The sequence below is a fragment of the Desmodus rotundus genome, chromosome 5, assembly GCF_022682495.2.
Source record: "Desmodus rotundus isolate HL8 chromosome 5, HLdesRot8A.1, whole genome shotgun sequence".
NCBI lineage: Eukaryota > Metazoa > Chordata > Mammalia > Chiroptera > Phyllostomidae > Desmodus > Desmodus rotundus.
The window spans coordinates 125,695,825-125,710,450 of NC_071391.1; the positions used below are offsets into that span (position 1 = coordinate 125,695,825).

The following is a 14,626-nucleotide window of genomic DNA, read 5'->3' on the forward strand; positions in this document are numbered from 1 at the left end:
GTACCAAAGTGCCCATTGTTGCCTTGCACCCCCCACCGCACCAGGGCATTCAGATACCGTCACCGTGCAAGTATTTCTTGGCCTTGTTTGGGAAGCAGCCAGCTAAGTAAATCTCCCTTACCCAAGCTGCCAGCCCCTGTTGACAGCGTACTGTGATCCCAGAGCCCGCCATCCAACCCGGCCTCAGGCAAGAATCTGGGGACTGCTGGAGCATGGGTGAGAGGCAGCCGGCCCACCTGGAGAGGCACTCAGGCCCCACCAAGGGCCACAGGAAGGGCAGTATTTCAAGCAGAAGAACGCCCCACTCCCCATCCCAGGTACGGGTTAGGTAGATGATGTGGAAGCCTGAATAACACCCCTCACAAAGGTATCCTTGTCCCAGAACCTGCAAATATGTTCTCCTACGTGATAAAGGGATTGCACAAACATGATAAAGTTAAGGGCATTGGGGAGGTTGTCTGGATTATCCAGGGGAACCCAGGTAACCACAAGGATCCTTAAAAGAGGAAGGCGGGAGGGTCAGAGTCGGGACTAGATGAGACGGGAGCGGGAGTTTGGAGTGATGTCAGGAAAGGAAGGCAGAAGCTGGAAAAGACAAGGAAACAGATTCTCCCCCGGAGCCTCCAGAAGGAATCACCCCTGCCTTACCCTGACTTTAGCCCAGTGAGACTGATTTTGGGAATTCTGACCTCCAGAGCTGTAAGAGAATAAATTTGTACTGTTTCAAGCAACAAAGTCTGGGAATTTGTTATAGCAGCCACAGGAAACTGATAGATGGTTTGGATAAAGAACTACCCCAGGCACAGGATTCGGCACATGGGCTCAGGGGCATTCTGCAGTCCAGCTCCCATGCCCAGCCCGGCACAGGTTGGGGATTAGAAGCCTAAGCAGATGTGCCCCTGCCTGGCATGTTTTCAGGGGTCCCCTCTGGCACTGTTGAACAAAAGGAGCTGCAACTTCCTTGCTCCCTCATGGCCCTCAGCACACAGAACCTCTGAGCTCTGGGACCTCAGAAAAGGAATGAGCCGTGGCTGGTGTGGCTCAGTGGATTGAGTGTGGGCCCAGGAACCAAAGGGTCGTCGGTTTGATTCCCAATCAGGGCACACACCTGGGTTGTGGGCCAGGTCCCAGGTAGGGGCCGTGCTAGAGGCAACCACACATTAATGTTTCGCTCCCTCTCTTTCCCCCTCCCTTCCCTCTCTCTAAAAATAAATAAAGTCTTTTTTTAAAAAAGAGAAGGGACAAGGGCAATGGTCAGCCCTCATCAAGCACTAGGCTCCGTTTGGGACCTGCACAACTCCCAGCACACTGCCTTGCTGTCCCAGCGGTCCCCTCCCAGGCTCCTCAGTTCCAGTGTGGTGAATCCAATGGGAAGCTTTGTAGGTCCCCGCCGCCTGCCCCCACCTAGCCCTCTCTGGTGACAGGAGATGCAGTGTCACAGAGCCTGAGCCCACCTTCCTGTCTGCAGTTCTCAGGGACTAAGCCACACTCCCACCCAAAGCAGCCGTGTTGCTACCTCCCTCCCCTGCTGACTGGGCCCCTCCAAGCCGCCCCCCCTCCCCCACTCCTCAGAAGGTGACACCTTTTACTGGGCTCTGGTATAGCCAGGGGTGTTGTTAACAAGGCAACAAGGAGCACCTGCTGGGAGATGATTCTCCACTGTCCACCTCCTGGGCCTCCCCTCCCTCCAGCTCCTCCTCCTTCCTATCTGGCTGCCCCTCCCTGCCTGTTCTACTCACAGACCGCAGCATCTGAGGATTCAGCCTTGGCTCCCACTGCCATCCAAAGTGTCCTCTTCTCTAGGAAGGCTGCAGGTAAGCCCTGCCACAGTCTGGGTCTCCAGCACTGACCCCCACAAGCCACCCAGCCCCTGTAGCCCTGAATCCAGAGGCCAACCCCATCCCCTTCCCCACTTTGGGCCCAGTCGTTAGCCAAAACCAAGAGTCTGTGAAGAGTCCAGCCAGGGGTCAGGCCGCTGCTCTCCTTTCTACCCAGAACAACCTCCACCTGGTACCACTCCAGGCACTAACTTCACCCAAACGGGCCCTGTGCCATCCTTTTCCCTTTGGACTCAGCCCGAGGAGAGCATGGGTCAATCTCTTCTTCATACTGGAGAGGGATTTCCAGGGCAAGAGCCCTGTCTTCTTCTTAAACCTTTACGTTGGGAGAACTACCTGTGCCCTCACCCGGGGTTACTGGTGACTGGTGCCCTCGCACCATCTCAATGGCAGCTCTCAACCTTGGCCACTCATTGGAATCAACGGGGGTGGGGAAGGGGGTGAGCTCTGAAAAAACACGAGGCCTGAGTCCCACCCCCAGAGAGTTTGATGGGATCTGTCTTGGAGCTGACGGCACCAAGAGTTTTAAAGTCTCCCCAGGGGATTCTAAAATGCAGCTTAGTACAACTGATTCTGAACTTGGAGATTCCGAACTGTGTTTTCAAGATAACAGGGCCTTCAAAGCAATCCTAGGGTAGCAGGCCTGAGCTCTGTGCTGCCTGGTGGCATCGAACATCAGAGAGATGATGCTGGAGGCAGGGCAAATCACCCACCAACCTGTGGCCCTCAGCCTCTGGGTCCAGAAGGTATCAAATGAAGGTCCAGAAAGTGGTGGGGGGACGGGGGGGGGGAGAGGGAAAGAGAGGAGAAGAAGGAGGAGGACAAGCTGTCCCCAACAGTGCCGTGACTTTTGACATGCTCTGATTTAACGGAGAGGGAGTTTCACATGGAAACGGTAGACAACGTTTGCAGCCAAGAAGAGCCATTCCCTTTGGTCGAAGCCAAATTCAGAGGGCAGTTGCGGGTTGGGGTGGGAGGGGAGAGGAACAGAGGGAGGCTCTGGGAAGCCAGGGCAGGGACCTGGAGAAGCCAGTGTCACAGCAGCCAATGGGGGAGCGAGGAGGGGTTCAGCAGGGAGGCTGCTTGGGGCTTAGGGTACAGGCAGAAGTCTCTTCCCTCCGCGCTCGTACTTCCCGAGCCCTTTTGGACACGGCGCTTGATGTGCACAGTAGCCCAGCTGCCAGCTGTGAATATCCCAATCTCGGAGTGCAAGTTTAAGGTCAACCCAGGTTGGTCAGTCTCTCCGTCTTGAGAAGGACAGAAGGAGGCCCTGCTCTTCAAATAGTGTCTCAATTTCAGGCTTGTGGCAATAAAATGCCATCCAGAATCCCTCTGGTCTCTTTGGGAAAGCCTCTCCCTAACTGTATAAAATTCTATAAAAATGTGAGAATATGCCAAAGAAGAGAAGGGAAATGTTCTCTCCTCACCACCTGGACTGCGCCAGACCTCAGCTGACACCTAGTGCTGAGTCTCTGTCCCATCCCCCGAATCACAGAAGAGGGTGAGGGCTGCATTACAACCAGGCGGCAAGACTGGTAAGGGAGACAGGGCTGAGGCACGCCCCAGCTCCCGGGAGACACACAGATGTCATGGAGCCAAAGGCAAAGCTTAGGGAATGGACCCCAAACACCAAGATGTCCAGACGGCCCTGCAGGATTTTCTTCAGCAGCTTCACCTCCTGGTGAAGTGTCTGCAGGCCAGTCAAGGCACCCTCCCCTTCTTATTCCGCACAGGTCTTTGTTCTCTCCTGGCACGCTGGGGAGCTGCCCTCCACCCGTGTTACTCACCCACCCCCCCCCACCCCCGCACAGCCGGGCCCCTGCAGCCCTAGAACCTTGGTCTGCACCAAGGTTCTAGGCCCTTCTGTCCACAGCTTGAAGGGCCCAAGGTGGACTCCTGACCCAAGCAGGCCAACTGGATTCTCTCTCCTAGGCATCTGATACTGGGACCAAGAGGGGCTGGCTGCATCCTTTTAGGGTGCTGGCTCAGGACATGACGTGAGGGGAGGCCGAGGGAGCTATAATAGATTCCAAATATGAAAGAGGCAGTGAAGTCCGCCTGCTGCAGCAGGGAAAGTGAGCCCGAGAGAGGCAGAGGGGAGGCGGAGGGAGGGAGAAGGGGTCCCTGCCAGCCGCTGGTTCACACTACCCCTACACACTGGCAACACCACCTCCCTCCTCTCCTTGGTGGGGTGAGGGCTCCTCTAACTCCCACCCACGAGCTGCAACACAGACATGGCCGCCTCTCTCCAACCACGTCCCTGAGCACCGGGTGCAACGTAGAGAAAACACTCCCCGTCAGCCCTGCCAGCTGTGTCTTTCCCATCCTGCAGGGGACCCTGACCCAGTTGGAGAATAAAATTTGGAACTATCTGCCCTGCCATCCTCTGCCAGAGCCATCCTCTGATCAAAGCAGGACAGGAGCCACTGTGTCCTCCCACCCCCACCCCAGACATCCCCATCCAAGTGGCTGTTTTCAGCTCCGAAGAAATACAATGTAGGGAGTTTCTCCCACAAACGTGAAACTTGGATGAATTCAGTGACAGGGTGGCCTTCCCTTCCTTGCTCCCAATACCAATTTTATAAGAGCTTCTAAGACTAGTTTTTTTCTCCTTTTAACATATAACAAAATGTCGTATGAGCATTTTATAAGGTTTCTCCCAATTATGTATCAATGACTCTGGAATCTCCCCAAACTTTGTGAGACACTGGCCATCATGCATTGTGTCTGTCTAGCTGGTGCTCCTTGAGCAGGACTGCTTGCCATGCGTGGCTGCATGTGGTCCCACCCCTCTGTCACCCTCCCTCACACCCTCCGCTCTAGTTGGCTTGGCCAGGCTAGGCTCTCTCCGCTCCCCTCCAGCAAATGTTTATTCTTGCCTTTTGTCCAAACAGGGCTCCTTGCCCCTGACCTTCTGCCCTCTCCTCTCCCTGCCTCTCAGCCTTTTGGTCCCTTGGGTGCCAGCCAAGCTTCCCTCCTGCATGCTGCCTTGCCCTGTCCACCCGTGGCCTTCACTGCCAACATCGCTCCTCTGGGCTTTGGGTGCAGTGTTTTCACGGCTTCGAAACTAGTGCGTGTCTTACCCTGAGCTTCCAACACCAGAAGGAGCTGCTTGGCGCAGCTTTCAAAGCCTTCCTTGAGCCAAAGATTACCCCAAACTACCTACCTTCCTGGCCTTGTCTCCCTACCACCCGCCCTAGATGCAGTCACATGCCTCATTCATCGTTCTTTTAAGCCCCTACTCCCCACACAGAGCAGATACTCAAAATATTTTTGTTGACTTGAAACCACAAATACTCATCAGGTTGAATAAATATTGTTCTTTTCAAGGAATTGAGAGAGAAGGACCCACCTGTTGGGATCCTGTCAGAGCTCCATTACGTCTTGGTTAAAAGCAGCACCCCCCAACCCCGACCCCCAAGGAAGTCTCGATGAGGCCGTGAGGTATTAGAGGTATCCCAACTCTCGTGCAGCTGGGACCCAGCTGGAGAGCCCAGGGCCGCACAGAGCACAGCCTGGGCACATCAGGCCTTTCTAAGCTCCTGCAAGGGCAGCCCAGGGGAAGTCTCCAGGATACACCTTTGTCAATAAGCACATGGAGGGGGTTGGGTGGAGGTGGGCAAAGGAGAAAGAAGTGGGGACAACTGTAATAGCATAACCAATAGCATATAATTAAAAAAAATAAACATAGGGAATAAAATTTATTGTTCAAATCAGGACACTCTTGAGAGTAAACTGGAAATTATGCTGGGCCTAGTCCTGATAAATAAGCTGGATGCTCACTCTGGGCAACCTATTAGGTTCTGTGCTCAAATTCTCCTAAGAGCAGACAAAACAGTGTTTTCTAAACATAATGACTTACTCAGACAAATAACTTAGGGCCAAGGTGGCTTTATTTTAAAAGCCGATTGTGTTGTTGAAGAAGAGGCTGTGTTCTCGCCCCATTTTGGCTACGGTCCGGGACTGCCTGGGGAATTGCGCTGAAGCTGTGTATGCTCCTGGGCCTGGGGTTTTCTGAAAGCAGAACAGAAAATGGGGACTGATGAGAGTGTGACACCAAAGCCCTGGAGCCTCCTGGGCCTGGCTGGCAACTCCCCACGGAGGGAGGCAAGGGCCACACTGGTGTGGGCGGAGACGCGTGTCTTTGGAGCCCGGAGTGGCTCCCATCAGCCGCTCTCCCCAAGGCTGCAGAGTTGCCAAGAGACACTGGACAACCAGTGATGACCTGGACCCGCGGGCGAGGCGCCTCACCTGCCACCTGCCCCACAAGGCACACTATCTCCCGCAGGCAATTTGTCCCTGGGAATGCCATTGTCACCCCCTCAGTCTAGTAGTAGAGGATTGGAGAGAATGGATTCCCAACCTGAGAGGCTGACCTCGAAAGCCCAAACGCGTGTGTTTCCAGCGCTGATCCAGCGCGAGCGGTGGGGGATTTCCCTGCCCCTGTCTACAGACCGCAGGGTCAGGAGTATTTGCACGAAATCCACGCATTCCACTTTTTGAAAGTCATGCTTTCATTTTGATGAAGTTCTTTAAAAATGATTACACCAATTGTTTAAACAAAGCTTCTCTTCTGTTGTGATAAAATGCAAATGACTGTCATTTTCATAGGCTATGACTTGGACGTCTGAGGTCAGGGTTTTCCATGCCGGGGCACACACACATATTCTCGAAATCCAAAGGGACTTTTTCTTGGGTTGCTGGAGAGACGCCAGGGTCTTTGTGTGTGGTTAAGGGGAGGATTCTATTGTCAGAAAGGCCTGGGTTCAGGTCCTCGTCTCAGCCCCAATGGCTCGGTGTGACCTCGGGCCATGGGCTTCCCATGCCTCTGCCAACAAATGAGGCTCTGAAGCTCACGGGAAGCCCTCCAGGAGAGAGAGCGGGCCACGCCGCAGGCCAGGCACTCCACACGCTAGCTACCACTGCCAGTATTATCCTTGTTACCACCTTCTTGTCATTTCTTTCCTTCCTCGCAGCTTGTTATCTCTTCAGGAGACAGTGAGATGGAAACTGGATTACCCTGAGAGTGGGGCAGAGACTCAGCCCGGTGTGGATGAGGTCAGCTGCCTGCAGAAGCTGCTTTAAACGACAGGATGTCTCCCTTGCCAAAAGCAGAGCAGCAGCCTGGAATCTCATCAAGTCCTGGCCGGATGTCAAAAAAGCCGGAGCCTTATCATGCTATTAATGAGGAAGCAGCCTGTGTGAGGAGTCCTGGAAGGCCAGACCACAGATGGGTTTGTGGACCTGCCCCCCCAATCCCCGCAAGAACCACCCCTCAGGAGGCTGCCAGTTATGGTTCTCAGCCCTTGAGAACATCTGGCTCCATCCTCCAGCCCTGAGTTCACTGTGACCAAGCAAACTTCTGGTTGTCCTCGGCTTCCCTGAAGAGTTTCCTATAAGAGGAGACACTCCACAGAGCAGCAGCCCTGAATACCAGTGACCCCCTTGGTGGACACTTGAAAATGAAGCCACCCCTCTGGCTTCGCGATCAGTTTCCTGGGCATTTGGTCATCGTGACTCCAGCCTCCCGAGGACGCCCAGCCCTGTGAGTGCCAACAAAATCCCATGTCTGGGTCCCGGTGGTGCCACTAGGGTACGAGCACCGGATAAAGGGATCCACCAGCCTCCTGTTGTTGGTCTGTTTTTAATTTTACTGGCAGGGATTCCCCAGTATTCACAAGTCCAGATAAAGGCCACATTACCCCGCACCGCAACTGGCAGCTCTGGAACAAAATCCTGAAGGCAAGGGCCTGGGCCACCACAGTGGGGCCGGGGATGGGTGCTGCAGCCCAGGCAGCAGCAGCACTAGCCCTCTCCTACCCACTGCCCAGCTCCGCCCCCTTCCTTCACCCCCCAGGGTGTGCCTATTTCCTTACAGGCAGAATTTGTATTTCTGTCTCCCAACCATCTCAAATAAGGCTACATACCAGCGAGTTTGGGGGACTTTCAGACTGGGGTGCAGGCTGGAAACACCAAGGCCATGGAATTAAAACTGTCTTTTAACATTCAAAAAAAAAGCCACTGCTCATAAACTCCGTGTTATGCTTTTGAGATCTCCCCTAAGCCTTTGAGGCTCTCACACACTGCCAGATTCTCCCTTCTTTATGTGTCTCCAAGGACTTGGGACTTCTCCCTGTCTGTTCTAAGTCTTTAAAGGCAGGACAATCGCTCATGCCTTAATGGTTTCCTTTAGTTCAATAATAATGTTTCTGCCCTCACTTTTCGCTTTCAGAAGCCACACACACAAAGAAAGGCAGTTCTGGGTGGGTGGGGACAGCCACTGTCCCCGGCTTGCCTCAATTCATCAAAGGCGTTTCCTTACAAAGCATCCAGGTCATAGCAAGGGGTGGCTAATCACTGTGCTGGCTTTTCTCATCTGGGCCCGTAATTCAGGTACAGCCTTCAGGAGTCACTCTGTGCCTGAACCTGGCCAAAGGGCTTGCCAGGTATTTGAGCTCTATATACCCTTTGCTGCCTTGACAAGCACTTATGTATATACCAGAATTGTATATAATACGCCCATCCCACATCCACTGCCCGCTGCCCACCAATACACAGCCATAAAACCTACAGCCACAATCTGCCTTTTCGAATACTTACTGAACAGGAGGGCAAGAATCGAGGTACTTTGGATTGAAAACAAGAAGCAACAGAATTTGCTGAAGGTGTTTTCAAGTTGTAATGACCTGGTCCTGGACCTTCATGCTAAAATTAAAAAAAAAAAAAAAAAGACGAAGAAGAAGACTGTTTCATAATTACTAATATTTGATATATTTTAATGCTTTATTTGCCTTCTACAAATAAACACAAATCAGTGTGATACTGTAAAAAGCTGGATTTGGGCTTGGAAGATCTTATCAATGTATGCCCCAGCACAAGTCACAGTGAAATGGGGAAAATACCTGCTTTATCTACTTTACCTGCCTGGTGGATGGCTGGAAAGACTAAAGGTTAAGTGACTGTGGAAGTCTCCCTTTGGCCCTGCCTGGGCACCTCCCCACACTGGCATGCCTCACTCCATACTCGTCCCTCTGACTGTTAATAGTGACTTGCTGCTCCAAGCTGCTAGCTTTATAAAACACACTTATTCTTTCATATATTATCTAAGTCCAAACAAGTACCCACAGCAATTCATTGCCGTAAGTACAATGCCATGAAATTAATATGAATGAAGGCAATTTTAAGAAGACAAACATCCCAATAAAAATATTAGCAAAAGGCAATTCCCAAAGAGAAAATACAATTGTTCAAAGAAGAAATGATTGGGTGGCTTTAATCTTATTAATAACCAAATAAGTTCTCATTAAAACAACAATGAGATTCTTTTGGGGGGAGAGGGGGGAGATCTAGAAAATTAACAAAGGTTAAAAAAAAAAGGGAGGGAGGGAGGGAAGAAGGGAGGGAGGGGGGAAGGAGCCCTGACTGGTGTGGCTCAGTAGGTTGGGCATCATCCCGCAAAAGTGAAAGGTCATTGGTTCAATTCCCCATAGGGGCACATGCCTGGGTTGTGGGTTTGGTCCCCTGCTGGGGTGTGTTTGAGAGGCAACTGATCGATGTTTCCCTCTCACATGGATGTTTCTTTCCCTCTCTTTCTCCTTCCCTTCCCCTCAGTCTAAAAAAATTAAGAAATAAAATCTACTTAAAAAAAAAAAGAAAGATAAAACAAAAATTTTAACCACCAGCATGGACACTCTTGGTGAAAGTATAAATTTGATTAGCTTTTCTGGAGCATAATGTGGCAGACTATGAAATAGCTTAAAAACATATATACCTACCCAAACGCAGAGAAAGTGAAAGAGACTGTTACAAGATTGTTGAAGAAATCCAGAAGAAAAATGAGACCTGGGCCCAGGGGCGGCAGGGAGAGTGGAAACAGCCAAAACACCACAGGAGACAATGCAGACAAGATGTTAGCCTTTCATTTTATTTTCTGGTAGTTCACTTTTTTCCCTTCCCATTTGCAAATACCTGTGCTATTTGACAAAAATGAGTCTTTCTGGCGTGATCTTGAATCTGTTTCTAAATGACTCAGGAACTAGGGGAGGAGGGCGGAGGTAGAGGTGCACCAGAAGCTGATCGCTGTTGAACGGGCACTTGGGGTCTGATATAGCGTTTTGTCCGTGTGGTGTACATTGTTTAAGTTTTTATAATACAAAGTTAAAGAACGTATATTTATTATTTTGACCTAGCAATTCCACTTTCAGGAATTCATCCTGAGAAAACAACTGAGAATGTGTGCAAGTGTTTGCCACAAAGACATTCACTATAACATCATTTCTAAGAGTTAAAAGTGAGAAACAAACTAATCCTGTGTGCCTGGTTACATAAATTGCAATTATTTCATCCAGTGTTGATGAATTTTATGGACATAGAAACTATTCCCAAATATTCTTAAGTGAAAAATAGAAGCTTAAAAAATGTGCTTTAAAAAACTGGGCAAGGTATGTTCACTAACAGTTTTCTTCAGGTGGTAGCATGTTGAGTAAAAAGAAACATTTTTACCTGCCAGAATGACCGCCATCAATAAACCAACAAACAACAAGTGCTGGCGAGGATGTGGAGAAAAGGAGACCCTAGTGCATTGTGGGTGGGAACTCAGAACGGTGCAGCCACTGTGGAAAACAGTATGGAATTTCCTCAAAAAGTTAAAAATGGACATGCCTTTTGTCCCAGTGATTCCACTTCGGGGGCTATGCCGTAAGAACCCCAAACACCAACCAGAAAGTATATAAGCACCCCTATGTTCACAGCAGCGTTACTCACAATCGCCATGATATGGAAACAGCCCACGTGCCCATCAACACAAGAGTGGATAAAAAGGCTGTGGTCCCTTTACACAATGGACCACTACGCAGCTGTAAACAAAGGAGGAACTCTTACCCTTTGCAACAGCATGGATGGACCTGGAGATTATCATGCAAAACTAAATAAACCAGTCAGAGAAAGGCAAATACCATATGAGCTCACTTACATGTGGAATCTAAAGAACAAAATAAACTGACGAACAAAACAGAACCGGAGGTGTGGATACATGGAACAGGCTGACAGATATCAGAGGGGAACAGAAGTGGAGGGGACTAGATGAAAGAAGGTAAAGGGATTAGCCAAAGAACATATATGCAGAATCCATGACACAGATAACAGTGTGGGAAGTCCAGGGGAAGGGGAGGGCAAAAGCTGGGTGGAGGCGGGCAAACCAGGGGGCGGGGGTGGATGGGGGACATCTGTAATCGTATCAACAATTAAAAGAAAATAAATGTGTCCGTCATCTAAAAAGAGAAGAAACTTTTTTTGCTTATCAGCACTTTCTAATTTTTCTACACTGCACTTGATTGCTCTTAAAATAATAAAAACAATTATACCTAATGTATAGATGAGTGAATATGGAAAAGGAGTAAAAGAGAAAAGGAGGCAGGAAAAAGAGATAAAATTAACAGAAAAATGTGTCTCATGAGATCCTGGGCCACAAATTAGCCAACGGACTTGGTGGATTTGGCGGGAGGAGCATCCAGCTGCAGGCCCTCCGCAAGAGTCAGGGGTGGGGCTTCCTGTTAGTTCCTGGGAGAGGCTCAGCAGTGTAATTAGGGATCTGTTCTCAATTACTCCGCCACGCATGGAGTCTGTTATTAACAGCCAAGCACAAGTCTGATCATCAAGGGATGGATGTGCCTCATAATTTTACAACCCGTGGCAGAGAGATAAAAACAGTAATGTTTTCAAACCAGTATATTCGTGGGACGGAGACTGTTTTCATATGGAGTGACCTCTGCACTCCCACTGGAGAAATCTGAGCCACCACAGAAAGAAAGGCACAGACAGCCGAGGGATTCCGGACAGCAACAGTCTGCACAACGTCCCCCTGGTTTGGATGTAATAAGCACAGTACTCTCAAGCCAGGGTGGTAGATGGGACAAAAGATGCTGCTGCATGTGCTACCACTGACTCCATGCCTATGACAGCCCAGCTGTCTGCAAGATGGGAAGAAATGCCGCCATTTGCACCCTTTCTCTCCAAGCCCCACGTGGCTTTCATTCCTAAGCTTCCAACTTACAAGCTCCTAGGGAGTGCAGGTGCTGGGCCCAGCGAAGCACGGATGTCTTCCTGTGTCGTCCAGTAGCCTCCCTGCTTGGTCTTGGTCGCCGGAAGCAAAAGGAGTAAGACTTGGCCCTGGCTGGGCGACTCAGTTGGTTAGACCATCGTGGTATGCACCAAAAGGTTGCCAGTTTGATTCCTGATTGGGATGCATATGGGAGGCAGCCAGCTGATGTTTCTCTCTCTCTCTCCCTCCCTCCCTCCCTTCCTCTCTCTCTAGAAATCGATAAAAACATATCCTCCGGTGAGGATTTAAAAAAAGTGACTAAGACTTAGGGCAGAAAGAAATGACTGAATGCTATTTGCCCCCCATGTATCAGATAAAACCTTTTAAGTGGAACATTAAGGAAGTGGATACTTGTAGGCCCAAGTTCATATTCCAGAAGCCATAGGAATGCTGTTCTAAGTGAAAAGTAATGATCGGGCCAGGGTGCCTCTATGGGTGGGAAACAGCGCCAGCAGAGTCCTGGCTTCTGTCCCATCCAAGGACACATGAGTGGGTAGGTTTGGACACAAAGACATGTACCCAGGGAAAACAGCATGTGAGGATGAGGTCAGCGATCTTGGCAAAGATTGCCAGCAGATCACTGGAAGCTGCGAGAGTGGAGAGGAACAGAAGAAACCAACACAACTGGCACCTTGATCTTGGACTTCTGGACTGCAGAACTGTGAGGCAATACTCGTATATTCTGTCATTTAAGCCACTCAATTCGTAGTACTTTGTTACAGAAGCTCTAGCAAATGGATCCCCACGTGTTCAGCTCCTTTCTTCATTCAACTAATACCATACAATGTGCCGCACAGTTGCTGAGAGGTGGGAGAGCAGCAGCACCTAATGGTTTCCCAGTATCCTTTCTCTTATTCCTTGGTATTAGAACAATTTTTAGCTGGGCACATGTCTACCCAGAATAAAAACTAAATTTCCCAGCCTCCCTTGCAGGTAGGTGTGGCCACATGGCTAATTTCTGGCCAATAGGATGGAGGTAGAAGAGGTGTGAGCACATTCCAAGGAGCAGCCTTAAGGAGAAGGCAGCTTGTCCATCTTCCCCGCCCTCCTGCCTGCCAGCCTGTCCCATGTTCTCGGCCCTCTGGGACCATGGGAATGGAAGCCATGCTTAGCAGAGCAGCACACCAAAATCCGGTGCTGTGGAATTGCCACACCAGCCCTAAACTACCTACTGCAGGCACATTATACAAGAGAACATATGTTCCTACCTTGTTTATAATAGTTATTTGGGGTCTTTGTTATGGGCAGCAGAACTCAGTCTTAATGGAAAAGACATACGTGCTTCCCACTCTCATGGGGCGTGCATTCCAATAGGGAATATATACCTCACAAAAAAAATACCGACAAATATGCGGCGTATCACACAAAGGAACACATATGGTGCTATGGGAGAGCATGTTAGAGGGTAAACTGATGTGATCTGAGGGGCCTGAGAAGTCACTTAAAAAGTCCATTTGAGCAGAGACCTAAAGAACAAGGAGGAGGAGGAGTCTGCGGGGCGGGGGTTGGGGGGAAGGCTGAAGAAGAGTTTGTGGAGGGAGCAGGAATAGGAAAGGTTAGGGAAGGCCAAAGCGAACAGGCCTTCAGGGCACACCTAGGAGGAGGGTGCTATTCATTTTAACCTGTAGGGACAAATTCTCTGCATCACAAAAAATGAAATGAAATGAAATGAAATAAAGTGCATAGGCTCCTGCCAAAAATATAGTTAGGAATGTGAAATTCAGCTTTCTCTCTACACTTAATCACTTTGTTGTTTTTTACGTGCGTATTAACACTAAGAATAGTTTTACAATTTAATTGCAGGTATAAAATGTTAAATGCCACCCTTGTCTTTCCAATCTCTTTAAGTCACCAGCGTTCTGAAGCCTCCTCATTTGCAGGCAGGTGTGCTGATCTAACAGGGCGCCCCTCCAGCCTGCTCCGAGGTGGGCTCCCCACCACCGCCCTGCCCTGGGCACCACCCGAGAGCTGCCCTGGCCCTGCTGCCATTTCTAGCTCACGTACCCGCTCTCATTCGATTCTCACAACAGTGCAGGGAAACACTCTCACCTCCATTTAACAGAGGAGAAAGGGAGGCTCAGTCGGGTTAGAAACAAAAGACTTGGCCCCTCAGCTGTGACAGCCAGAGCCAGTTACTGACCCTGCTTCTCCATACTGGGAGGTGTCAGTATTGGTTCTAAGCTATTTTTTAAAATCATACAGCTAAAGAGAACCTAGAAGAAGCACATGGTCCGTCCTTATTGATCCTAGGCACAAACAACTTACAAATCACACTTGGCCCTGGCTGGGTATCTCGGTTGGTTAGAGCATTGTCTCCAACGTCAAGATTGAGGGTTTGATTCCCAGTCAGGGCACACACAAGAATCAACCAATGAATGCATAAATAAGTGGACCAACAAATCGATGTTTCTCTTTCTCTCTCTCCCCCTAAAAATCAGTAAGTAAAAATTTTTTTAAAAAGACATACTTGAAGAAAGGGTGAGAAATAAAATTTACAGCCCATGTCTACATATACACATGAAACATAAGTAATATGCAACATAAATTGAAATTACTACATGAAATAATGAAAGTGATCCCCCCAAATTTGGTGGGATGGGTGTGAGAGGAGGACCATATTGCACAAAAAAGAAAACAGGTGTCCCCACGAGGAGGGTAGAGTCCTCCGTGGAGGTGGGCACGGAGAGAA

At 49.7% G+C, this 14,626-nt stretch overlaps 1 protein-coding gene across 1 annotated transcript in view; it reads right to left on the minus strand.

Annotated features, from left to right (window-relative positions):
• Positions 1-5,658: 5,658 nt before the first annotated feature.
• STPG4 (sperm-tail PG-rich repeat containing 4) overlaps positions 5,659-14,626 on the minus strand; it is a 36,776-nt gene continuing 27,808 nt past the window's right edge. The window contains exons 6-7 of the mRNA XM_024552990.3: positions 8,439-8,543; positions 5,659-5,852 (exon numbers count right to left, since the gene is read on the minus strand). Coding sequence (XP_024408758.1) covers positions 5,736-5,852; positions 8,439-8,543 — 222 coding nt within the window. The 3' untranslated portion in view covers positions 5,659-5,735. The remainder of the gene's footprint in view (positions 5,853-8,438; positions 8,544-14,626) is intronic.